We start from the raw sequence: 26,119 nt of genomic DNA, 5'->3' as shown, positions 1-26,119 counted from the left end.
TTTGCCAGTATTGTGCAAGTATACCTCGTAGTGGCGTTGCCAAGAATTTATTTTCAGGGCAGGGGGGACCCACTTGATAGGCGGGGGGGGGGGGGGGGAGAGGTTGGACTGAGCAGCGAGCGTTGTCCGACCTCCCGAAACATATCCTTCCTGATTCGGATAAATTCTGCGGTGAGGAGGAGAAAGGTTCGCGTGCCCTTTGTGCTCCACCCCCTCCTCCAGGCGACGCCTATGATACCTTGCATTTCGTGAATTATGTGCCGCTTTGCACTCGTGGACCGACATTTTGCATGTTTGCAAACATTTTTCCACACTTTGCAAATTATATTTGACAAGAACTTTTGCGCGCAGAAGCTCCTGGGGGAAGGGAGGGGGTTATCTCAATGATGCGTAAGCACTGGCTACTAATCACCTGCTCTTCCGTCGTCATCTGGCGCTGTGTGTGCTTCAGTTGCGACAAACACCGCTAAATAATTGTGAAGCGGAGAAGCGTACGCTTCTCCGCTTCACAATTAACTAGACCAACATCAGTCGACGAAGAAGAGGCAATGTGCACTAATGTTAAATGAAGGTGCATTTGTATGTTACCGCTGCTTCGCGGAAGATGCGCACTGGCCAATGAGTACGTGACGTAATTAAACAGTGTCACGTTTAGAAGACCTCAAACGTACACGGGGTTGAAGCGGCTGCCTCTTCTCAATGTGAACCATTGTCAACCGTGAACAGCCACACTCAGGCGGTGACTGCTGCGTATGACGCGGCGGCTTAGTTCGCGTCGAAGCGAGAGGCAGCACGAAGGTCAATTCGCTGGCTGCTGTGGGGCCTATCTTGAAAGCGATTGCCTTACGTGACGGACGGACGGAAGAACGGATGGCTTTCCTCATTGGGTGGGCGTATAAATGCTTAGGCATTTCAAATGATTGACGCTGCAATAAACACAAGCGGCGGCAGCTAAACTTGCTTAGGCAGGTGGCTTTCATTTTGCTACAGCGGGGGCTGCAAGTAACTCGCTCAACTGCTTCTTCCTAATACCTCGCTGCTTATACAATGAAAGAAGTGTTACTACATGAAAATATGAGAGAAATTACAATAACAATGGAATTGAAAGTGAAAGGAACCAGGACAACACTGCGTAGAAAATTCTCCCAAACAGGTTTTGTGGTTTCTGTAATGCATGATGTCGACTACAGTGGATATTTTAGAAAATGTGTTGGCAGAAAAACTTGCCTCCACTCTGCTACAGTATGTACAGATCTTGCCTTCGAAAGGTTCTTTTATCCTTTGTGGGCATTTATATGTACCAAACCGCAATGTCTCGAGACTTATAAGTGAAGGTGCGTGGACGCGCGTGACTTACCCCCGGCAACAATAGGACGCTATCTTTCAAGCAGAATTGTCTAAAAACGGTGATGTGCGGCGCCTTCTAGGGCAGCTGTAGAAAACTTATGTTGTTCACTGAATTTGATAGAACGCAAAAGAGCTTCTCGAAAGCAATAAGCTTGCTCTAAAATCACCGAAATTTTCCCACTGTGGTGCACAGCCTACAACTAAGAACTAAATATTTAAGAGAAGTTCCGCCTCGCCTTTACGAAAACCGGAGCATTCTGGCCGGAATTTCCCGAGCACAGCGCCGGAACGATGATGACACCCTGGCGCTGCTCTCGTTCACTGTACAGGTGCTGTAGTTTTGTTTTGAGCACTACTTAAAATACGGACTGACAGAACGAGAAGGGTCCAACATTGCGCTCTTGTCCTACATCGGATCATGTTGCTTCACATGAGGAGGGTGCCGCTGTACTGAGTAGTCTATCATTCGGCAACGGCGACATACCTTACATCGCTACGTCTAGGACACGTCGATGAGTCTGCGCATGTATGTCTCGTGGACCCGAATATTCGTGGCCCGCGACAAAAAACAAGAAAGCGGACTATGAAGATGACCTAAGCTGGACTTCTTACTTTTCTATTCTAAGGTAATGTAAAAGGACAATAAATTCTGAAGCAAGAAATGAGCAAGTAATTAGGTGGCCGTTCTCGCCCACATGCTTTTTTGTAGTTGAGGCGTTGATGAGCAGCATTAATCCCTACAACGTCAGCCTATTTAGGCACGATTCTTTCATGTGCATATTAATACAAAACGGAATCAAGGGCAAGTGAATTTTCTCGGCGCTGTTCTTTATTTAGTTTGTTGCATATACTGCAGTCCAATACAGGGCTACAGCAGGAGTGGGAATATTATACATTATCAAACATTATACAATAAAGCACACACGTAAACAAAAAAGATGAATGGTTCTTGCGCAAGTTGGTAGAGCTACTACTTACATAAACTAAGATCAGGGTACAAAATGCCCGTCTGATTGTGGTTTCGGCGCATAACTTTGATTGCGTTACTGCTAATATCGATATGAACACCCAGGTACCATATACTTAACCTTCAAGCTCTCTTCCACACGACGGTAGAAGGCCAGGCCACTGCAGATAAGCATCCTTAGTCTATGGTAGGAACATAATCTTAGAGTAATTCTCCTGGAGCGCAATAGAGTGCAGTTCGCAGAAGAAACGTTCTGTAAAGTATTCCGAATGGTGAGACAATCACGGAGCACATTGAATAGTGCGGATTGTAATAATGACAAAGAAATATGGAGTACAAACATACAGTATCCATGGTAAGTGGAAATGCAGCAACACTGCGATGGAGCTAAAGCTTAAGCGAAGAAAGAATTAGCTGTTATTAAAGTACTTGGATCCGACGAATTAGGATATGTAGTGATCAGCCAATAAAGCTTCTGTTCAAAAATTATACCTTGCGCATTGAGCGTGTTCAGTTTCAAACAACGATTTCACTAATGCACGTCGCGACAATTAATTACCGCACACACTACGATCGCACACTAATATTAGGCCTCAGTACGACACAACAAAGAAGCAAGGAACGTCTTTTGTATGGCTCTACTTCGGTTGTTCTCACCAAAAAGTTAAACGTCAATGTCACTGACAATGAAGGCCCAATGGTGGTCGAACGTTAAACTACACAAGGGCCACGCACGGCGGTCACAACCAGAACACGCACTTCTTGGCCGGATTCATGGGAGTCCCTGGCGCACACCCGAACGCGTCTGAGAACTCGACCATGTTCAACAGTGGCACAATGCAGCGGGAACGGCCGGGGGCATAGCGCGCTGAAGTGACCTGCATGCTCTCGCACCACTTGGCGCAGTGGCCGATGAAGAAGAGCTGCTCGGCGGTCAGGTTGAGGCTCGGAAGCTTCAGATTCCGCTGGAGGGCGGGCAACGAAGCATAGGCTGCGTGCGCGATCGCGGCACCCGCGAAGTCAGCGAGGTTTTCCGAGTCGAGGGTGTCGTCAAGCACATCCTGCCGGGCTTTCATTTTCTTCTGCGAAGGTTGTTGAAAGGCACTGATCAGGAAGCTGGCACGAATACATGTGGGCAGAGAGTTGCACGCATGGAGCTCGAAGTGCTTTATCCGTATTTGATACCTTCAAGAGGAACTCCTTATTTTTCTAGATGACATGCCGGACGTTGCGCCGGTACTAAACTTCACGCTCGCGCTCTGGCTTGAAAAGGCCGTCAACTCCACGCTTTACTGCTTGCACGTTTCTACCGCAGAACGCGCGGAATGCCTTCGCGTGTCAAGTGGTCCCGTTCCCGGCACGGAGAACTGCAGGAGTAACTGTTGGCTACTGTTGACTGTGGCATAGCATTTCTCTACGCTGCTTGGCTTTTGTGTCGCTATTATTGCCGCTTCCAAACTTGCCCAACCTCAACAGATTAGTTGTCTATGCACAATGCCTTGCTTACCGGGAGCGCCTTTCAATAGCCCGCAAAGTTTGTCAGCAAAGTGATGAAGCATAAACTCACGGCAGCTTTGTGAGATTGCCGCAAGCAGAGAGCCTTCTCTGTGTAATTCGCCAGGAACTCAGGAGTTGCCCATTGACGCTGCGTCCCGGAAGCGTCGTACATGGTCCCACTTACGTCGTAACCATGCATAATCTCGTGACCAACTACCTGCAAGGGAGCAAAATGGCAGAACCAAATCCGCGCATAATAATAACGCGCAGTTTTGTTTGAAAACAAGAGATTAATTTGAAAATTGGTAATTGCACGTGCGTTGTAACACAACAGAAGATCGAGTAACTTAATTGCGATATCCTAGAGACCACACAATAAACATGGCAAAACCGAAATAATTGCACTTAAGCGTTTGTGTAGCAGTTCACGGAATTGCATTTGCGCGCACATGGAAAAAATTATCGATTCTCACAGTTGAGTAACCTCACTGGCCAGAAGGGATTCAGAACTGACCCATTTCATCCTTCAGAAAAGTTGTCCAGCCTAATAACTTTATCACCTGCTTGGATTTTTGTTTAATGTCTTCTCATCCGCCAGCTAAGATGCTTTATTGGCTTGTCTTTTTTTTTCACTTTCTGGGTGCTATACCAACGTAGTAAGGGGACACCCAAGTCTGAGTGTACTTATCTATTTACCAATTCCGTTGTGAAACTTTAGAATCAGGTTAGTGATGGCTTCCTTCATCAAGGTAATTACAGCCGTGACAGTGTAAAAGATTTATCGTGAATGTGAAGTTCACTATTGTATGTAAGATGCGCGACAGTCTTCGCGCGCGTTTGTGGTAATTGTGATTTACTTAGCTCTTGAAATTCAGAAGTAACTTTCTCCTTGCTGGAAATAATTCAGCAACAACATTTGCTGTTGAATATGGGTAGAGAATTCTCATAACTGCTGCACCAGACTGGCCTCACTGTGAAGTGGCTTCGACGTGAGCAATCGTATAAACTGTTTCCTCCCGCTTGAACAACTCAGCGTCAGGGAGCCAGTGATTGTGAAAGCCATACTCTTCGTAAAAGGCAGCAGCCATAGGAAAGTAGTTCAACAGTTCATCGCAAGATAACTAAAACTAAATACACCATAGACATTTAAAAGATCTTCCATTTGGATTTTCACGAAAGCTTAATATTGGTCTGAGCATATAAATCTTCAAATTGCATTTGTACTAGTCAAGAAAAAAGAATGGAGAATCTCCACTCTATTTTCTTTCGTGCTCTCACGAATGAAACCTTCGTGAGAGCACCAAGACCTAGGCGGCTGTTTCATGGCCTACATGGCGCACATATCATAACATTCGTGGCATGACCAACTATTTATGTTTGCTGTACACTCCTGTCATACTACGCCAATTTTGGTAGATACCAAGTAAACGGAACGATCCTCAGAGCACCAAGACATAGGTGATGAGATAGATAGATAGATAGATAGATAGATAGATAGATAGATAGATAGATAGATAGATAGATAGATAGATAGATAGATAGATAGATAGATAGATAGATAGATAGATAGATAGATAGATAGATAGATAGATAGATAGATAGATAGATAGATAGATAGATAGATAGATGAGCAGCCTGAAGTTCGCAAATAACAGTTCGCATTAAAATTCCAAATGGTAGGTTATCCAAATCTCTAATTTACCCTGTCTTCCTAATTATGGTTAATGGCCTGAAATAATGGGTAATTTCCTTGCACCTTGCAATTCATGGGCACTTTTACGTCTTGGACAAAAATTTTCTTGGATATGCTTCTTGTTGCATAATACAGGTAGCTGTACACTTTACGAATACACTGAGCGCTATATTTGTTTTAGTCGGTAGGGATGGTTTCTAAGCTCCATTCACGTCCGCTAAGTCGTGAAAAAGATCACCGACCATTACAATACTCCCTAACGCGGAACTTGAGCCTAGCTGTACGCTTGTTTTCATTTCGCAGTATATTGGTTGGCGCAGAGAATATGTCTCGTGTAGCACGTTGCAAACGGAGCGAAGTGCTGCGCGACTGCCTCGATAATCGGGAGATCGTGAGAGGCAGCGCGTGGGTGACGCGTGGGCGCGATTCACACTCGCCGCCGTAGACAGACATCCGCTCATGCAGCGCTCTGTTTTCATATGTCCGACACGCGCCACTCTGGCGCCATCTCGTGTCCATCGTCGCCGCAGAACCCGCCTTGCACGGCACTTACGCTCTTTTTCTCACGCTTTCGCCATACTCTCCTCCTCCGATTTTGGCCTCGTGGTTTCGCTGCAGTTTTCTCCTCCGCTTAAATACTCGCGCTGTCTTCGCTATCGCCGTCTTTCATCACCCGCTGGGCTCCATGTTCGCTGTTTCGTTCATGTTAAACAGCGCTAAAAACACACACGAGCACCTGGCAGGACTGTGCTCCGATCCTTCGCTGCGCTCGTTCGTTCGGTTACGAGGGACGCCGAGGCACTCTGACGCTTAACGCAGGAACGGGTGCCTAAGGGCTGTGCACCAACATTTCTAATAAATTGAATGCAGTGACAACCCACTGTCTTCGATATAAAGCGGCATCGGGAAGATACTGTCGAAGAAGTCCATGTACCGGAAAGCAGACAAAACAAAAAGTGATATTTACTTGCGCCCAGCAACCTATTCAGAATTCCTCATTCACTCTAAGCCTCTAAACGGCGCGTTTGGCAGTTGACGTTGCTAAGTATTATTTACAACACACGTCTTTACGCTATTTATCACGGATCCGTACTAAGCCTCGCTTTAGACCCTGTTGCCACCGTCTTAGACGCGATCCATTTCGCCCATGCAAGCTTGAGCGCAAAAATTATTAATTAAGTGTGCAAACTGGGCGCTTGTACCAATATATATTATCAGGGATTCCAACATTCTAATGATCCTTCGACTAAAATATGCCCGCATTTATGGCAGAGCAAAGCATCCTATGCCAGCAGAAGTCCCAAAGTGTACGCGAGTGTCATGCCGCAATCAAATGTGCTTACTTATTTTTTCATAGACAAATAGTAAGCCCCCATGAAGAAATATACTGGCCGCTTATTTGCAAGAAAAATATTATTTGTCCAGAGAGCATACTAAAATAACATCATTTAACCATATAGTAAACGTAGCGTGATCCCAATGGTTATACGGAAGAAATTATAGCGAATCACAATCGTCCGAACCGTGCTGCTCCAACCACTGCGTATTTGAGGTTGCCACTTTCGCAATATAGCTTAAAGCGGAGGCAGGCGTTTTTATTGTGATGCAGGCGAATATACCCTAAATTCCACTCGGGACATTTTCCACGACGCTGAAGTATTTCATAGAATGACAAGATTCACTATTTGTTTGTGTAACCGCATCTACAATTGTCGCGACAACTGTAGGCCGTGTGCTCCCATGTAGGTGGCAGAAAGGAATGCACTGTTCACTGCTTTCATAGTACTCGCTCTTTTTGGTGTTGGACAGTCACTCCGGGGCTTGTGAAGTTAATCATCTAAGTAAAGAAAACGCAGAGAGACGGCTTTCCCATGCCGGAAGTTTTCAGTAGCATTGCAAAAGCGCAGGAATAGTAACAAGAGTACAGAATTTTTCAACAAAAGGTGTAGTAAACTATACAGCATATACAGTGCTTACAACGTAAATGAAATTCCGTGACACATTTGGAACCAAACTGCACGGATCTTCTTAGCAACGCTGCAGTATCATCTGTGGAGCCTGTTAAAACAACTCATTAACGGCGACTTGCCTGGGACGGCGACAGAAGGAAATGCCCGTAAATGCTTTTTGGACGCCTGGAACTTTGTTTACAACGTGCGTACTAGCAGGACAGCATGAATAATGAATTACGTGCACTAATCCCTATTTTAGCTTTCTGAAACCACCCTAATATGTAAAATAGTATTTAAAATTACATGTACTTACCATGCCAATGCCGCCATAGTTGATAGCAGGAGGAGCTCCGGTATAAAAGAAGGGGAGCTGGAGAATTGCGGTTGTAATAACCACAATATTTAAATTAGTAGCATAGTAGGCGTCCACTTCAGCTTCGTCGAAGATCCAGGTCTTCTGGTCAGCCCAAGTCTGATGAGAAGAAGCCGACAGTGCCTTCCTCCATGCATCGAAAAATTTGTCCGTAGTCACGTCCGGCACTGAATCTAACATGTGATGAAGACAGTGCAGGCTGAATTGGTCACATACTACCTGTTAACGAATTTATACGCAAATCATGGACGCCCATTAAAACCTTTGTGAACTTTGGTTGTCGTTGTAATGAACGTAGCAGTTAAATTAAATAATGGGGTTTAACGTGCCAAAACCACTTCCTGATTATGAGGCACGCTGTAGTGGAGGACTCCGGAAATTTGGACCACCTGGGGCTCTTTAACTTGCACCTAAATCTAACTGCACGGGCGTTTTCGTATTTCGCCTCCACCGAAATGCGGCCGCCGTGGCCGAGATTCGATCCCGCGACTTCGTGCTGAGCAGCCCAACCCCATAGCCACTGAGCAACCACGGCGGGTTGAACGTAGCAGTGAAGCGACATGTCGTCATGACGGGCGAGTAGGATCTCCACTACACCTAGAATTGGCTCAGCGGCAAAGCGCTTAACCAGGAATGGAACAAACCGCCCGAGGTCATTACCTGTCCCCGTGGTATGTCCTAAGAGTAAATCGCAAATTTCCCAACAATGAATCGAAATACAGCAAGCACGTGTTGCACTACGTGATTATGTGTACAACTGCAAATTTCGCATGCGTTCTATTACGCTATGCGGCCTCCGCAACACGCCCAAGTCCTGCAAACGACCCCCAGCGACGTTTATGTCTGAATATATATCGCCTTTCTTTTTCTTCTTCTATCATTTTGATCTGAAGGATGTTGCGTGTCGCCGTGCAGGTGCCATTGGAACGCGGAAGTTGCGCCTATCTTTTTCGAAATTTCACTTTGTTTAGCTGTGCTGTTCCTGCGAGTGTCCTAAGTGATGCTCTTAGTAAGACTTCAGTTACCAGTCAGCACTGATGGCAGGATGCTTCCTTTCTAAAGTATGTATTTGCTGTGTACTGAGTAATCGGCCTAACTGCAGTTATACTACAGCTTTCCGAATAAGCCCACAAGGTACAGCTTCGCATGTACTATCGGAACGAATTCAAATAAAATTCTAAAAGTATCCATGTTCTGGCTCAACAAATTAAGCTTAAAATTGCTCTAGGCTTCAAAACCAACTATGCAGTGCTTACGCGTTGAAATTTTGTGCAGTTACTTCGAAGAAATATCCTCATTTCTTACATTTTCTTCATATGCCAAGATATGATGGTGTGAACATAAAGCCTGTATCATTTTTACTACCATACTGCGTGACTCAATGAGAAAACTATGCGTATCCTGGTTACCGGAAACAGTACAACCAAAACGTAGTCATCCAAAAAAAACATTGTTATCACTCGAAAGGGCACTGGTATTGATCCTGCGTAAGGTATTTATTCTCGAAGCATGCAACTTCATTTAAAGGGCCCTGAACCACTGTTTATCGAATTAGAGAAATGCATTTAAAGCTGAAATGTTACACATGAGAAATACTTTACCAAAATGTACTTTCATGCATTGAGACGAAGCGGGGTTATCGCCTACGATCCCCTTCGTGGTGCTCCCACTTGTTCTTCAGGGCATTGCAGTGCGAAACCTGAGGCGCAGCGGGACGAGCCAGCGCCTCCTGGGAAGAAGGCGCGTGCACTCTGCTTTGTGACGTCGTGCTACCTGGACTGAGATTTCCACTATCAAGCACGGCTTGACGAAAGCAGTAACGTCTAAATCACCGCGGCTTACAAAGGAGAATCGCCATTAGATTCTATTGTAGTCGGGCAAGGGAGCATGACGTCATTGATTGAAGTGCACAGGCCTTGTGATGTTTAGGAGACGCTGGGCGAAGCCACAAGGCTCCGCTTACTGAACGTCACCATGGCGCGCAGTTTGAAATTTGATGCAGGTTGTTCGCGTAGACTTGGCTAATTCCGAATTTGGCGCCGAGAAGGACCAACAGAGATGTTCTCAGCGAGCCTCAGTGCGGTCACCGAGCGGACTCCTCGTGTAACCCGCGGCGGCCGCAGTGTCTACGTTACATTGCAGAGCGCAACTACTTGCAACTGTAGTGCGTATGCGCAGGATTTGCTTAGTGCACGACAGGGCTTGAGTATGCGTTCGCGCTCAAACACTCCTGTCTGGCGTGGCTCAAGGCTTGTTGATTGTTGAAACCTAATCGAAGCTAGCGAGACCCCACAGTTGCATACCAATCAGTAGCCTGTCTGAAGTTTAGTTTCTATGGGGCAACCACGGCCTAGCAGAGCAGTCAACAGTCGGCTTATTTATTTATTTATTTAGTTGTTTATTATACCTCAAATCTCCCGCTGAAGGGTATTACATAAGGGGGCTGTTACATCAGTAGATAAGGTGATCGATCAATTCCTTGAATTTGTTGGGGTCGGAGTGGTGGATGGAGTCAGTGGGCAGGTTATACCAGTCTTTGGCTGCGTGTACAAAAATATGAGTGCATGTGGGCCGAAGGACGTGCAACTGATCGATAAACTGCCTTTCCATGGCTTGTGCGGTATTAAGACTGGTCGGCGGGAGCGATAGCAGATGAGGAAGGTGATGCGCGATAGAAATTATAAAAAGGGCAAAGGAGAGAAATATTGAGTCGGCAGGCTAACGTTTTAATATTGGTGTGGTATTTAAGGCAGATACGCTGGCGTAATATGAATAATTCGAATAAACAAACCTAATCGCAGGATTTTGGACAGCTTCGAGTCTATGTGTATCGTTAGATTGAAAGGGGTCCCACATCGCACACGCGTATTCCAGCTTAGGCCGAACTAGTGTTAAGTATGCTAGGATCTTTACTAAAGGAGGAGGAAGTTTTAAATTCCATCATAAGTAGCCAAGTGCACGGTTAGCGTCGTTAGTAACATGTAATATCTGCGAGGACCAAGAAAGATCAGAATTTTATGCCCAGGTATTTATAAGTGCTTACAGGGAGAATTTCTGATTCAGAAATAGTTTACTTAAAAGTTTGGTATGACTGTCTGCCATGAAATGAAAATAGGACGTTTTTTTTTAATATTCAAGCTAATCAACCATTTTTCGCACCATGCTTGAATTCAGTTAAGATCTAACTGAGCAATGGAAGAATCGGAGGCATTACAGGGTGGTAAAGATCGCAATCATCGGCGAATAGCCGGACGTTAGACTGAAGAGGAGGGACATTAAAGTAGGAAGGTAATTAATGTAGATCAAAGAAAGTAAAGGACCAAGTTGAGTGCCCTGTGCTACGCCAGAACGCAGGGGCTGCACACGGTAAGAAGCGTTGTTAGCGTAAAAAAACTGCTTGCGGTTAGTCAAGAAGTCCCACATCCAATCAAAAATCGGGTAGCTTAAATTTAGACACGATAGTTTTAAAAACAAGCGTTTGTGTGGAAGTTTCTCTAATGCTTTTTCGACATCTAAAAAGAGGGCATCTACTGGTGTGTTAGTAGATATATGCGAGAGCTAATGTTATTCAAGAATAGTGCAAGCTGTGTGTCTCAAGATAGCCCTTTCTGGATGCCGTGTTGGTTAGAATGGAAGAATTGGTTAGCTACTAGGGAATTTTACTCCGTGTGAATCGATGGTATGCTCCAAAACTTTTGAACAAGCACAAAGTAAAGAAATTGGACGGTAGTTGGGATTGTAATTTGAAGTCCCTTTTTTGCAACTGGGATAATTCTGCCCATCTTCTTGTCCAGCGGCACCACTCCAGATAAAGGAGATTGAAGCAAATGTTCGCTAAAATGGTGCTTGGGATATGTTTTGTGTTTTTCAGTATTTTTGAATTGATTCCATCAATGCCAGATGAAGAAGTTAGTCACAATGACTCAATAACTTTCAAAATTCCATTAGGTTGAAACGCTAATGATGGCATGATGTCGTGGTTGAAGAATGGGGTGTCGGGTAATTCGTTTTCAGGTTCACTGGTGAATACGGAGCAAAAAAAGTTGTTCAATATTTGGGTGACATCACCTTCTGCCACAAAGGGATATGTTCATCCGTTAACGACAAGAATTTAGGATTACTAAGGTTAATGGTCTTGCAGAATCGCTCTGGATTATTTCATAACGTATCTGGCAATGTTGTTCAAAAGAAAACGCGTTTAGTTTTTTTAACTAGCGCTGCGAACGTTTTATCTGCAGCACAATATTTTGCGAATGGGTTGTTTGACTGTTTCGCTGACCGGAATAATATGTTGTTTTTGTTACTGAGGCGCTTGAGTGAAGCGTTGAACCATGGGGACGACGATTTTGTAGAATAGTAATGGTGGGAATGCGCTTCGCAACCAACTCTTCCATTTTGTTTTTAAAGAAGGACCAAGAAGGACTCAGCAAAGCGCCGTGAAAAGTCTATGAGAAACCAATCGCAGAATGTTGTTAGTTGTTCACTGATGGCATCGCAGTGTTATCTATCGTAGAGCGTGATATTTTCTTTTTTTTTTTTCTGATGGGATAACTTGGGATGGACTGTTGTGCGAATTATTGCATAATCACTTATCCCAGGTAAATGTGTAAGTGGTGATGTGCTATCCACTTGCGAAGTTAGGATAACGTCCAGTATGTTCGAGGAATTATTGAATTCTCGAGTTGGCGCAGAAACAAGTTGTGACAAGCCAAAAGTTAAAACACGTGTCGACGAAATTACTTTCTACGATACATTTTGATCTTAGGGCGAGGTCAGAGCAAGTTGTCGCAGGGAAATGGAAGTCGCCGAGTATTAGCTTGCGAACACTGGGATTATATATGGGAAGTAGATTTAGGGCGCTGTGAAATTCTGTTATGGACGAAGGATGAGCGTCAGGGGGGCGGTAACATGCACAAGTAATTATGCGAAGAGAAGAATGATTGAACTTTAAAAATAGTGGCTACAGCGGGGGGAACGGCTGTTGAGAGGACTGCACTAAAGTCGTTGGTGAGCTGCTTTCAGAACACCGCCACCTTGTTTGGTCACGCGGTGAAGTCGGAAGATATAGTGATGTGGGAAGCAAGACAAGAGTTCTGGATCGGAAATTGAAGACTACAGTCATGTTTCTGTTAGTACTATTAGGTCTGTTCAGTGGTATCAATGAGGAAACGATGATCGTCGCGTTTAGGCAAAAGGCTCCGAATATTAGTGTATGTTAGTGATGGTTTACAGATTGAGTTTCCTTCAGGAGATTTGTGAACTTGCGGCTATCGGAGGTCGAGGGACTACTTTTTGCGCACGGTTATTAAAGTTGTAAGTGGCTTTTTCAATCAATATTTTGTCATCACGGAGCTTTCAACTTTTGTGCTGAGACTTGCCGAACTCGAAAAGGCGTTTTTCCGCAAGGCGCGTGTTTCCTACCCAATGTCCTACCCAATGCTATCTTTCAGCTTCTTTTTATTTCAAAGAACGATTTAGTTGTCTTTGTAGTGTGCGAAACGCACGAGGATTGGACGCTTTTTGTTTGGTTGGAACCGGCCTATTCTGTGAGCCCGCTCCACGCTCCTTGACTCAAGGGATACCTGGAGTGTTTCGTTACGGAGTTTTGGCACTAATTCTTCGGATTGTGCCCACGTTTCCTTGGCCTCATTATCGCAGCCAAAAAATAGAAGGTTTGACCGGCGCGCGCGGTCCTCGTAATTGTCACTTCTGTCGGCTAAAGTTTCAATTGTACTGGAGTTTCGCTTGGCGAGCGTCTGAAGGTCCTCAACCTGGTTTTCAAGCGAGACCGTAGCGGTACAGCCGCTCTTTATTTTTGTAAACCTTGAAACGACGTCGTCGAAGGTTTTTTCGTATTTTGACAGCTTAGAACGAATAGATTTCATTTCGTTTAGCATGGTTTCATGGGAACAACATATGGCTTCTAGCGTAGACATGATATCACACGTACGTGATATCAAGGTACTTAATTTGGTCGAAATTCGAAGGCGGATTTTCGTTTACTTCAGTCTGCTTATTAAACTACTTCAATAAATGCACACTGTGACAGTAGGAAGAAGCGCACTGCTCCGAACACCCTTCTTGATTTAGGTCAGGCATTGGCCAGTACCAGCCGCATAGAGAATTGGCGAAATGTATCACCGGAAAAGAGAAGAGAGCTTCTTTTGAGAGAAGAGACTGCTTGAGAAAAAGGCCATTTCGCACTTCGCATGCCAGCTCCATGCGTCACGCACGTCTAAAAAATTTGACTTAGATGGTCACAGCAGCTTACCCTATCCGCAAGCTCTGTCTTTAGACCAAGCCCGAGGGTGGGTCAGGACCCCTTTAAGCTACCACGCTACCGTGACTGTTTTCTAACCAGAAGCCATTGCGTCACCTTACTTCAGCACTGCTTAACAAACAATACCTTAATAGAATAAGGCGACATATATTTGCGATGTTCTGTCACGCGCTGTGCTGGATAATTATTTTCAGGGACCTGCTCACCGTAATACTTCTCAATGACGGCGGGGTCTAACCGCTGTCCAGGACTTCCCACGTAGTACTTCATGTTTGCGAGTTTCTGGATGGCCACTTTTCGTACATCACCTGTGACCCAGCTTGATGTCTCGAAGGCTGTCCGGTAGGCTCTTCGAATATTGTCAACCATTGATGCTGTCTCATTCAGCGTCTTTTGGTTGGTCACTGGTTGCCATAAATGAACATAAAAACAGCACGCTTCGACTTAGCTCAGTGCAAGTGAGATTATCTAAAAAACATTGATCAATCAAGAGTTGAACTTCGAAAGCCGAGAGAGCAGAGGCTCGGGCAGATGCCGATGAAATATTCATAGGCTCTTTCGTATTTAGCTTTGATATTTGTGAAGTTCGGGGCGGGGGGGGATAATAGGGATGTTATTTTTAAAGAGTAAAACTGGCTATAAATTGGAATTTAGCTAGCCCACGTTTCGGGTTCTCGTGGTAAATATCATAAATATCATGTACCAGAAACAACAGCCACTGGTCACGTGTTTGAGAGAGGTGTTCTATTTTTACAAGCGAAATCACTGACAGTAACATACAATGACATAGCGAGCTGGTTCAAGTCATCTCATTAACCTATTACCGGAAATATGTGTTGGCAGGCTATTAACCGTTTTTTTTTTTTTGCAAATCACTTTAATGGGAAAAGAATGCGTGCTTTGTGATCCCCTGAATAATATTTCTGCCCTTCTTCTAACAAGGCAAGAAGAAGAAAGCACAAAAAATCTCGAAGCTCAGGCTTACCTATAGCTCACTAAAATTCTCATTAGCAAAGGTCTCTCACACTCAGAAACACCGAAATTATACTCATACAGGCTCACTGAGACTCAAACAAACCGAAATTCTATTTAGCTCTACTCAGTGGAACTCGGATTCACCAAACGTCTATTCAGATGGACTCCGCCAGACTCACGGGTCAGGTGAGTCTGAGTTTGACTAAGTTGACTCATTAGTGAGTTTGCCGACCTATGCTGGTAACAGAACGAGAATTTGGTTTCAGAATATGTGCTTATCTGGGTCAATCGATTGCAGTGGATGGGGATCACGAAATGGAAATCAGCCGAAGAATGCAAAAGATTGGAGAACATACAGTACGCATTACATTTGCATGATCGAGAGCTTACCGCTATCCTTGAAACGATCATTGCACAACCATTCCATCCGCAGTACAGTATTAGACTAGAAGACGGATTGTAAAAAGAAGCCTAAAAATTACCTATGGGCAACTGAATGGGCAATGGAACGTAAAATAGTATGCTCATGGTTAAAAGAAATGAATGGGCTCTAGAGGAAAGGAAACAGTAAGAAATTTTAAAAAATACCTGATAGAATGAAATTACGAAATTTGCAAGCATATGATGCAGGCTGCTGATGCGAGATAGGAGTGCTTGAATTGAAGATTGTATGGAAAGACTTTCATGCTGCAGCGGACTTATTACTATTTGTTGTTATTATTTGCTATGGCGTCGAAGTTCTTGTGTGATGATGAGTTGGCAGTCATTTGCAGATATGCCGAAGGGACGCATTAATAATTGGGTGGAGCAATATAACCGTACCAGCATGTATCTTGACACTGACGAGTGCTAACCGGTGCTAAGGGTTGTGTCCCTGAAACGGCGGCTGAAGAAAGGGATACGCGGCTCTTGCACCGCCTCGCAGTGCTGTAACCTCGCTCTGTCGCGTGCTGCTATACTGACGTATTGTAATGACATATTCAGATAATATATGCCCATGCTCGTGTACATATGTCTCGTTTGTTGTCTAGCATGTGAAACATTGCATCATATACAAGTACTGAGTATTACTAGCAAATCAGATGTTTAAGCATCGAAGTTGGCAGAAATTATTATTTTAAATGGCTTTGTAGTGATTGGTCTTACGTCACTAAATACTTAGCAATACTTGTTCCAGTGCGTTACTTACCTCGTGTCAGTAACTATAATACGGTGGCCTTCACTGGGATAAATCATCGTTACATAAGTGAAAAACCAGTAACTGCAACGTTTAAGGTAACAGTCGTTCACCTGCTCTGTAGGGCTGATATTCTTCAGACACTGGCAAATCTCGAGGTTCTGCAGCCAAAATTGTGCGAACATTTTGTCAAAATACATGCCTCTAACATCTGAGACAAAACGACTCTACTGCTTCAGGAATTTAAAAAATATATGTATGCGCACAGAAAATAACACGAAGGTAAAGGCAATTGGCAAATTAAACAGGGGCTCCCCGCGTACCAACACAATCGGGACGTCAAAATAGCCGTCTCATATAAGCTGCCAAAGCGTACTTTTTAATTATAGAAACGGTGACAGGTGAATATCTTTGAAAGAGACTTCTTTTCCGAAAAATTTGCCCGATATGATTGATATCTCTCGCTAACTACATGTTTATTTTTGGGGCCTTCACTATGGCTATGTCATGGAACGTGGGTGGTAATCAAAATTATCACACTAAGGTGGTGCTTTCCAATAAAGATAAGTTATATCCCTCCTTGTCCTTACGCTACCGCGTTGAGATATGCGCAAAACATAACAATAATAATAATATTTGGGGTTTTACGTGCCAAAACCACTTTCTGATTATGAGGCACGCCGTAGTGGAGGACTCCGGAAATTTTGACCACCTGGGGTTCTTTAACGTGCACCTAAATCTAAGCACACGGGTGTTTTCGCATTTCGCCCCCATCGAAATGCGGCCGCCGTGGCCGGGATTCGATCCCGCGACCTCGTGCTCAGCAGCCCAACACCATAGCCACTGAGCAACCACGGCGGGTGTGCGCAAAACATGTCTACCAATTCACTTTGGTAGCACATACCTCTTGAATGCTTTCTGAATGGAGGGCTTTTGTTTTTAAGCGTCTCCTGCTGGCTTTTTAATCTAACGATTAGGCGATAACAACAAAGTGACAAATAGTATAGTAGAAATTTTAATGTGGGCCGACGTACCGGAGAGCAGATACGGAGCCGCAATTGCCAGCTTCATCACCTTTCTGACGAAATAATAGCAGGCTTGACTTGGTTCGTCCGGTTTCGCTACAAACCTCCGACTTGTGAACGGCAGCAGCTGCCTGTAGACGCTCCAAGCGATGAGGTAGCTAATCCCCTGCCGTTTCACAGACTTGAAGAGTGCAGCGACAATGTTGAGTGTGTCCGTCTTATACACTATGAGGTCGTCACCATTGTAGGTGTTATTGGTGTACTTGGAAATAGCCGTGGACCATTCCTCTGATGGCCATGCAAATATAAAAAGACGAGGTAGTTACGCTTCACTGCTTAAGCTGATGCTGCTGTTATTAAGCTACGTTGCCTGAACATCGAGAAGCAGTTGAAGGTATATGTTTGATTCTGCTTCAAAGGGACACGCACAATGTGAAAACGTTCGCAGCCCGAGAAAAAAGCAAACCGGCGTCAGCTTGTGGAAACAATTAGTGGGACACAAATGCAACTAAGTTAAAGCAAAAGAGCACGCCCTGGTAGTTGAAATATAGTTTAATCTGAATAATAATTTCTGTACTTTCTTCCAAGCTGTGGCCTCCGTTTTTTGTTTTTTATAGTGATTAAGCGTCTTATTTTAGCACGTGGGTGCGTATCAAGCGTGCACATTATCACTCGTTTTTACATCGGTACAGTATTGTCATTGCAAGACCCAGTGACTAAGGTTGGCATACAAGAAGTTGGCGTACAAGCACTGGATGACGAAACCCGTAAAGATATAACCCCGCTAAACCTAAACTCTATCAGCCGAGCCGTGGCCGCATGCATAAAGCACGCCGCCGTTGGCTCAGCATGTAGCGGCGGCTAACAAAGGAATAGCACTCGCCACAGGTGGCGTGTGTACCCCAGTTTGGCTGAAGGTCTGGGCTCGAGCTTCACCAAAGCTAGGATCAGGGCGTGAGCTTTACTATCGGTTATTGGTTGAAATCGTGCCTTAGCATTGTTTGGGCATTCAATAAATTTTCCGGCGGCTGTCTACCTAGGCATCTTTGTATGTTTGTAACTAAACCTCCTTCCCGCCTTCCTGGGTCCACGGGTTGTCAGCGGGGCCGCTTCGGTTCGAACCCAACCATCCGATCAACTTGCGATCCGATCCCTCCATCCCATCAACTTGATCAACGTGCCTCATAATCAGAAAGTGGTTTTGGCACGTAAAACCCCATAATTTAACTTAAAGAACGAGGTAGTGGCGCTTCAGTGCTTAAGCTCATGCTGCTTTTATTACGCTGCGTTGCCTTTATATCGAGTATCAGTGTAAGGTATATGTCTCATTCTGCTAAAGCGGGACACACACATTATGAAAACGTTCACAGGCCGAGAAAAAAGCAAACCGGCGTCAACTTGTGGAAACAAGGAGTGTGACACAAATTGATATAAGTTAAAGCAAACAAAGCACGCCCTGGTAGTTGGAATATAATTAAAACTCAATAATAATTTTTGTACTTTCTCGAGTTTCACCAAAGCTAGGATCAGGGCGTGGGCTTTACTATCGGTTATTGGTTGAAAATGTGCCTTAATATTGTTTGGGCATTCTAGGAATTTCCCAGCGGCTGTGTACTTAGGCATCTTTTTATGTTTGTAACGAAACCATTTTCCCGCCTTCCTGGGTTCATGTGTTGTCAGCGCGCGAAAGGGTAGCGCATCGCGCTGCGTCGAAGTTGCACGGTTCGACACCAACCATCGAATCAACTTGGAATAGGGCGAAGGAGGTGTCCCGCTGCAGTACAGGCCTTTAATGAGGTGCAGCCTTATAAAAATTTGGCCGCCCGGTGTTGTGCATCTAAATTGAACGGCAGCGAAATTGATACGAGTCGAACCACAGTAGCGGTTAATTAATACATGGGCAAATAAGGGTCAGGTAAGATAGGTAATTAAGGCATTAGACTTGTTTTGTGGGAGTAGAACCAACATTTAGGGCACAGTGAAAATTAAGGCACTCGAACCCACAAGCTTCGGTGTTACGGCGAAGTTAATTAAGGGATACCGATTAGGACACACTGAAAACAAGGCAGTCAATGCTGCGACCTTTGGCGGGAGGAAACAAGTTAATTATTGCAAGTAACAACGCATTCGCATGAAATTCGCATTCGCATTCGCATGGAAGTAACAAGGCATGTAATTTAACGAATGCCTCTCTAGTGCACGTGCTTTCGCCTTCGTCATCTTGAGAATGCTTCAGCCGCAATTTTTTTTTCTTTAGGCAACCATTCAGAAGCCCTAAAGATATAACCCCGTTTAAATCTAACCTCAGTGTAACGACACCGCCACTGCTTCAGACAGCTGCCATTTGCTTGGTAGGTAGCAGGTGCTCCGTAAAGAATAGAACTCGGTAAAACAGACGTTCGGGCGAGTTGGTAAGACATATTTGAAACAGAACCGCACGGTTTTCACGGGGACTAGCAGGGAGAAACGACACGGACGAGCGCTGACTTGGAACTGAAGTTTATTGCTTGGAACGAAGGATATATAACAGCTCAAACAACCAGACAAAACAAAAAACAGACATTTATTCACAATCAATCATACACGTTGCACTGAACAGGGGAGATAACTGTAATCATCATAGCCCCCCGCTAAAAATGCTAGTTCTTTGGACGTAATGGATAAGAAGGGGCTACTGACGCATGCGTCTTTTGACCAGGCGATGTGCACTGCTTCGATGATTTCACGGGTTAGTTGGTTACTATGTGTACTTAAAATTTGTGTTCTAGCGAAGTCAGGGTGGCAGGCCCTGGTGTCGCAGTCTCTACAGTGGATGCCCAGGTTCCCTTTTACTGTATTATGCACATTGTTGTTGTACTCCTTCAGGCGTTCATTAAGAAATCTCCCCGATAGACCGACATAAAGCCCGCCACATGACAAGGGAATGGCGTAGACAACTCCCTCTTTACAAGAGGCGAATTGATTTTCTCCCTGCTTGTCCCCGTGAAAACCGCGCTATTCTGGTTCAAGTAAAGAATAGTACTCGTCACTGGCGGCGTGTGCAACCCAGTTTGGCCGAAGGAAAGGTCGGGGATCGAGCTTCGCGCACAGCGCTGTCCGTTATATCGCTGACAACCTAGTGATTTAGGTAAGCGTGAAATATCTGTCCTGCATAGGCCTTTCGCATTTCGGCTTGGTAAATGTAATTCGGTCTCAAATGGTGGGCAGCCAGTGCGCATATTGCGTGCTCTTATTACCGTTATGTACATTTATGCCAGAACTGTGATATTTCGCAGCTCACGGCGCAATATTCTTTGAACCAGTCCGTTCCAAGTATGAGCGGTTTGCAGCCCTGTGGTAAAATGACGAAGGTAGTGACAAAACCTAAATTGGATTCCCAATCTCACGTCTTGCTACACATTTACCGTAGCCTACCAATTTATGAAGGGCTACAGCGGTGACGAGCAAATAAGTTCGCTTGCCTGCATAAAAGTTCATTATGGCGGGTTCACAAGTGCAATTCGGTTTCACATGGTGAGCAAACGGTGTGCATACAGCATGCTCCATTTACGTTATGCAAACTAATGCCAGAACTATCACACCGTGCAGCTAACAGCAATTTAGGAGTCTGTTGACTGTTAATATTGGTACGGGAAGAGTCTGTATACAAAGGATATAATTACAAGGCAAAGCGCATGACGCTGCAGCAGCGGTAAGGCTAGCGCGTACACAACAAACAACCACACCATCGTCATCGTCATCATCTAAGCACAAGCTACAGGTGGCCGCCAATGAAATTTCCATTCGCTGGCAGAAGCACCGCCCTGGTGCAATTAGTGTTCGCGTGAGGAGTACTACGGTTTAAGGAGTCGCACAGACTGTGTGACTGGTCATTGTTGCAGATGTTGGTGTAGGATTTATTAGAGCGACCTGAAAGGTCATATTCGTGATTTGCGTATGACGTCCTAATAGCCAACATAAAGTAATAGAAGATCACCGCGTAGGCTAACGCGACGTGAAGGCAGCCACACCCTGGAGGGAACTCACCTCCCCTTGTCGGCGATCCTAAACACATTTTGATTAATCTCTGAAACTGATAAACGATCACGGTCAAACTGGTGGAAATGCGAACATGGGAAAGAGCCTCATAAGCGTAGGCACTGGATGCGCCTGCTTTACGATTTAGCATAGGGTGCAGGGTAATGGTGGGTAAAAATGCAAGTAGCCATTTTTGGCATGACGGGAATATTTGTAGGCGAAGATCACAAAAGCCAGCTTGATCCCCTTGTCACGGTGGTCATCAGACACGTACACAGCAAGTATAGGGGAGTTCGGTAAGGCCATTTGTCTGTGGATGGTGCACAATGGTGATCTTGGGATGATCGAGGAGGAACGAAGAATGTTGTCGACAATTTTAAGAGCCGAAGCAGCGGCCGGTAACGAACAAGGCGCATCGTGGCGCAGGAAGGCGTCGTAAATAATGAAATGGGCTACACTAGCAGAACAGCTGGCGGGAAGTGCTCGTGTCATAGCGTACCGCGCTGCGTAGTCGGTAACGACTACAAGCAATCTATTTGCACATGGGGAAAGGCCCTCGGAGATTGAGTGTTACTCGGAAATGTGGTAAATCAAGGATGTTAAGGGGCTCAAGGCTGCCAGCAGTCGCAAGCTGCAACGTACTGTTGCACAGAACGTAACAGACCAGGCCAAAACAGGCGCCTATGAATGTGATCATATGCGCGTGATATACCTAGCCGTACCGTGGTCGGCGCATCTTTAAGCTGGCCCACAGCAGCAGAGCAAAGATGCGCGGGAACAACAAACAAGAGCTAAGCGTCGTATGGGCGGGCGTTGTAGCAGTGTAAGGTGTGGTTGTGAATGACAAACATCCGCAAGAATGGGTCCGGGTGTGGAGAGCTGAGACCATCTGTAATACGCCACAACGATGAGTCATGGCGCTGTTCGGGAGCTATGTGCGCGAAGTCTGTAATGGAGAGGTCAAAGGATTCAGGCTCATCTTCCAGTGTATCAGGGGGATCGACTACGTAACGCGGTAAGCCGTCGGCGTCTTGGTGTCGACGTCAAAATTCGTAGAACACAGAAAATCTGTATTCTTGCAAGCGTAGTGCCCAACGGCTAAGGTGACCACTGGGCTCAGGAAAGCCAGCAAACTGCATGGCGGTCTGGAATTACTGAGAAGTCCCTGCCATACAGGTACGATCTTATTTTTTGATGCTTAAGACAACAGCTAGGTGATCGAGTAATTTTGTTACGACAGCAACAGAAGGCGGTTTTCATAGGCGACCACGTGGTGTATGCCGTGCTGCTGTTTTGCGAGAACGGTGACCACACAGTGGCCACTGGCATCAGTACGCATGTTCGGGCTGGCTGATGGTTAAACATGTGCTAGAACAGGTGGCTTCATTAGGATGGCAACGAGCGATGTGAAGTTGTCCGCTTCTTGACGACCCAAATTGAAAATTACATTCTTCTTGAGTAGGTCAGTCAGTGGGCGGGCTACTTCCAGGAACGTCTTGTAAAACGACGGATGTACGAGCATAGGCCGAAAAAACTGCGAACGCGCTTCCCCTACCATGGCGTAGTAAACTGAGTAACAACGCGAATTTTATGACAGTCTGGTCGCACTCCTGCAACGTCTAAACATGGCCGGGTATGCAGATTTGGCAGTGCTAAATTGGACATTTCGAATAGTTAGGCTGAAGGCAACCACGGCGAAAACCAACACGCAGGGTGTTCAGGGGAATGAGATTGTCGAACGTTGTCGGAGCACGAAGCAATTTCTAGGCAGATAACTCCCAGGGAGAAGTTGATCAGGGCAGCATGTGTGGAGAGCAAGTCCATTCCAAGGGTGAGGTCAAGGGGCCGTGTACTAGCACAAGAAGAAAATGAGACGTATGGTGAGCAGAAATCGTGTTGTGTGCAGTGCCCATTCCAAGCACGGCAGGTGTACTCCCGTCGGCTACTCTGAACGTAGGTGAAGCCAAGGCGTCAGCGGCCCGGGTTCGAGCTCATTACAAAGAATTGTGCGCGGGTATCCACAACAGCAGTAACTGCAACGCAATCAACCAGAACTTCAAGAAGATGGCATTGTCTATGAAGGGAAATCAGAGGATTTTCAAGCCAGGTCGTAAATAAAGCGTGGCCTCTTCGGTCTTTACTGGCTACTTTTCCGTGATGCAGCCGAGGGGAGACAGAGAGCGGCGAGTTTCGGGTGTGTGGAACTGACGGCGGTGGGGCGCTGGTGAGGCGGCTGGTCTGGTTTTCAGTGGGACGCCGCTCAGAAGTTGGGGCGTCAAGACGGAACGAGGGAGAATATAGCGCACGTTCCAGGCGCCACTGAGTGTAAAGCATGTGTAAGTATGACGTATGCCAGCGGCTGCGGCAATGGTGGGCGATGCGTCCAATCCTGGGGCATGTGAAATAGAACCAATCATCTGGCGTGCGCTATTCGGGTAGATTTCTAGAACGTGACGTGAAGGTTGTGTTTGGTGCAGGCAGCAGCTACGATTGGGGAAACCGGGTTACGAGCAGCGCTACCGTTATGAAAGGCGGTTAAAATGCCCAAATTCTCGTCCTCCCAGGGAACCATACTGTCATATGGGCAACGGATGTAATGGGTTTGAGTTCTCGACGAGACGATATTCGTGACGTTTTCTGGAGCCGGCGTTTCACGTCGTGTGGAGGCACCTTCGCATGAGGATGGGGGAGCCGTATCGGAAAGTCCGTCGAAGCAGTCAGTAATGCACTGACTTTTACGTGCTTAAAACGACGACATTGTGCGCAGGCCGACTCCACCGTAGAACATTCGTTACGCAGTAGCAGATTGAAAGCACCATCGGCTGTTCCTTTGAATACGTGTCAGACTTTGCCCCCTTCAGGCGTGTCTTTGCCGACCTTGTGGCACATAGCCAACACGTCGTGAACATAGATGTACAGCTCTGTGGACGTCTAGGCACGAATCACGAGTTCATTCTTAGCCGCTAGCTGTCGTCAGATTCGTTTCCAAAATAGATCGCGTAATTTCTGCTCACAAACGTTCCAACCTATGAAATCTTCGTGATACGTCTAGACCCAGAGTGCCACAGTGTCCACCAAATAGAATATTACATTCGCAAGCTATATCGTCGGTTGGCACTTTTTATTGTTGCTCAAGCGCACACACATAGCCAGCCACTCATCGACGTCCACGCCGCTTGTGCAGTTGAATACCTCGGGATAACAAGGATGCAAGAAACTGAGCGGTGATGGGCCTTGTTCTTAGTGGTCGCTTGTTCTGTCATTGTTGTATCAGCAACATTCCGTCCTGTGTTAAGATCTAGTTCCCTGTGTTGTAGCGAGCTGACCTCGCACGTCCACCGACGAACGGACTGTGGGAATCTATATACAGTGAATACGTTTACAAAGCAAGGCGTACACTGCTGCAGCAACGGTAGGGGTAGCGTGTGCACACAAGATAGCCACACCGTCATCAGCCTAGCACCGAAAACTGGATCGCAGCCCGTGGCATTCTGTTGAGTGAGGGAGTGAGTGACTGAGTGAATAACGAACTGAGTAAGTGAGTGAATAAGCGGCAGGGCATTCTTGCCGGCTGCAAAGGCGGCCTAAATGACGACGCATGGCTGGAAGATGGCTGGCAGGCGGTCCTCTCACGACGACAGAATCAACAGGCGCAGCAGAAAAAAAGAGAAAAAGCGGCGGAACGTGACACTAACACCAATACGCCGAGCGTTATTTCGTCTCTGAATAGCCAGAAGAAGAGCAGGCATCGTCGAACAAGGCTGCCCCTTCCGCCCCTACTGAGGGACAGCATTAAAATTTTGAGGAAGCCGTTCAATGGTTTTGCTGTGGTAACTTACTCGAGCCGGAGCTGTCTATGGCCGTGTTCGACGTCTGCGAATAGCATGCAACTGCACGTATTTTGTACCGAACATATGTCGTGGCTCCAACATTGTTTCGACGTCGCTCTACCACGTGCCCGAACAGGGGAGCACAATCGCCCACCTCAACATTTGGGTAGAACACATCCATTTAACGTGTATCTGGCGCACCCAGAGAATTCCATTTGAGATATTCACTAAAGCCTCTCCATACCCCTTTCCATCCACCAAGTACCGCCAAACTACCCTCCTTTTCCTAGCGCCTCCCTCACTCCTCCCTCCCTCCATCTTTTGGCTTCAAGCAGATCTTACGCAGTATAAGCTTCTAGCTTTAAGCGCAGGCGACATCACTCCTGAACAGAGATGCGAGCGTGCAACAAGTTAAATTCAGGAGCGGGAAATCTCGGAAGTGGTATCACCGGAAACGAAAACCTAGGAAGCGGAAGTGGTTTGAGCATCATATCAGGCAACAGCGGCGAACGTCAAAGGTTGGCGCTACTTGGCATAAGCAGCGGTGGCGCTTCGATGGGGGGACAATATTATGCACAGGATCATGATACCCCCCAATATCACGCCGGAGGAACTTATGGCCATCCTCCTGGTACTTAACCAGGGCTGGTGATCGAGCGTGTGAGAATGCCCGGTTTATTCAAAACAGCCATTATCCTTGTCACTGGTGGTGTTCCGCCAATATTGTTTTTATTTCATTGGATCGCGAATCCCTGTGCTAAACCTAGAAACCAACGAGCCAAGTGTGCAAGATTAGCAACTAAACCGGGCATCGTGCGGATATGTGCCCAATACCGAACGCTATAGTGTGCCACAAGCGTGGAACCGAGAGCCAAGGCAATGACATGAATGAGTCACCAAGCTTGCGGCGTGTGGCGGAAGCCATTTCATCGTGGAAAGACAATGTAAGACACGACTGAAAGCGACCCCCCCCCCCCCCCAACCCA

The 26,119-nt window shown here is 45.9% G+C and overlaps 1 protein-coding gene across 1 annotated transcript in view; it reads right to left on the bottom strand.

Annotated features, from left to right (window-relative positions):
- Positions 1–26,119, bottom strand: part of LOC126537952 (uncharacterized) — a 163,814-nt gene that overhangs the window by 79,165 nt on the left and 58,530 nt on the right. Inside the window, exons 9-13 of the mRNA XM_055073772.2 lie at positions 17,296–17,574; positions 14,316–14,513; positions 7,770–8,002; positions 3,882–4,028; positions 3,074–3,396 (exon numbers count right to left, since the gene is read on the bottom strand). Of these exons, the coding sequence (XP_054929747.2) occupies positions 3,074–3,396; positions 3,882–4,028; positions 7,770–8,002; positions 14,316–14,513; positions 17,296–17,574 (1,180 nt within the window). The remainder of the gene's footprint in view (positions 1–3,073; positions 3,397–3,881; positions 4,029–7,769; positions 8,003–14,315; positions 14,514–17,295; positions 17,575–26,119) is intronic.

The sequence above is a fragment of the Dermacentor andersoni genome, chromosome 3 (assembly GCF_023375885.2).
Source record: "Dermacentor andersoni chromosome 3, qqDerAnde1_hic_scaffold, whole genome shotgun sequence".
Taxonomy (NCBI): Eukaryota; Metazoa; Arthropoda; class Arachnida; order Ixodida; family Ixodidae; genus Dermacentor; species Dermacentor andersoni.
The sequence above is the reverse complement of the archived record's forward strand: the minus strand, read 5'-3'. Positions and strand labels throughout refer to the sequence as shown.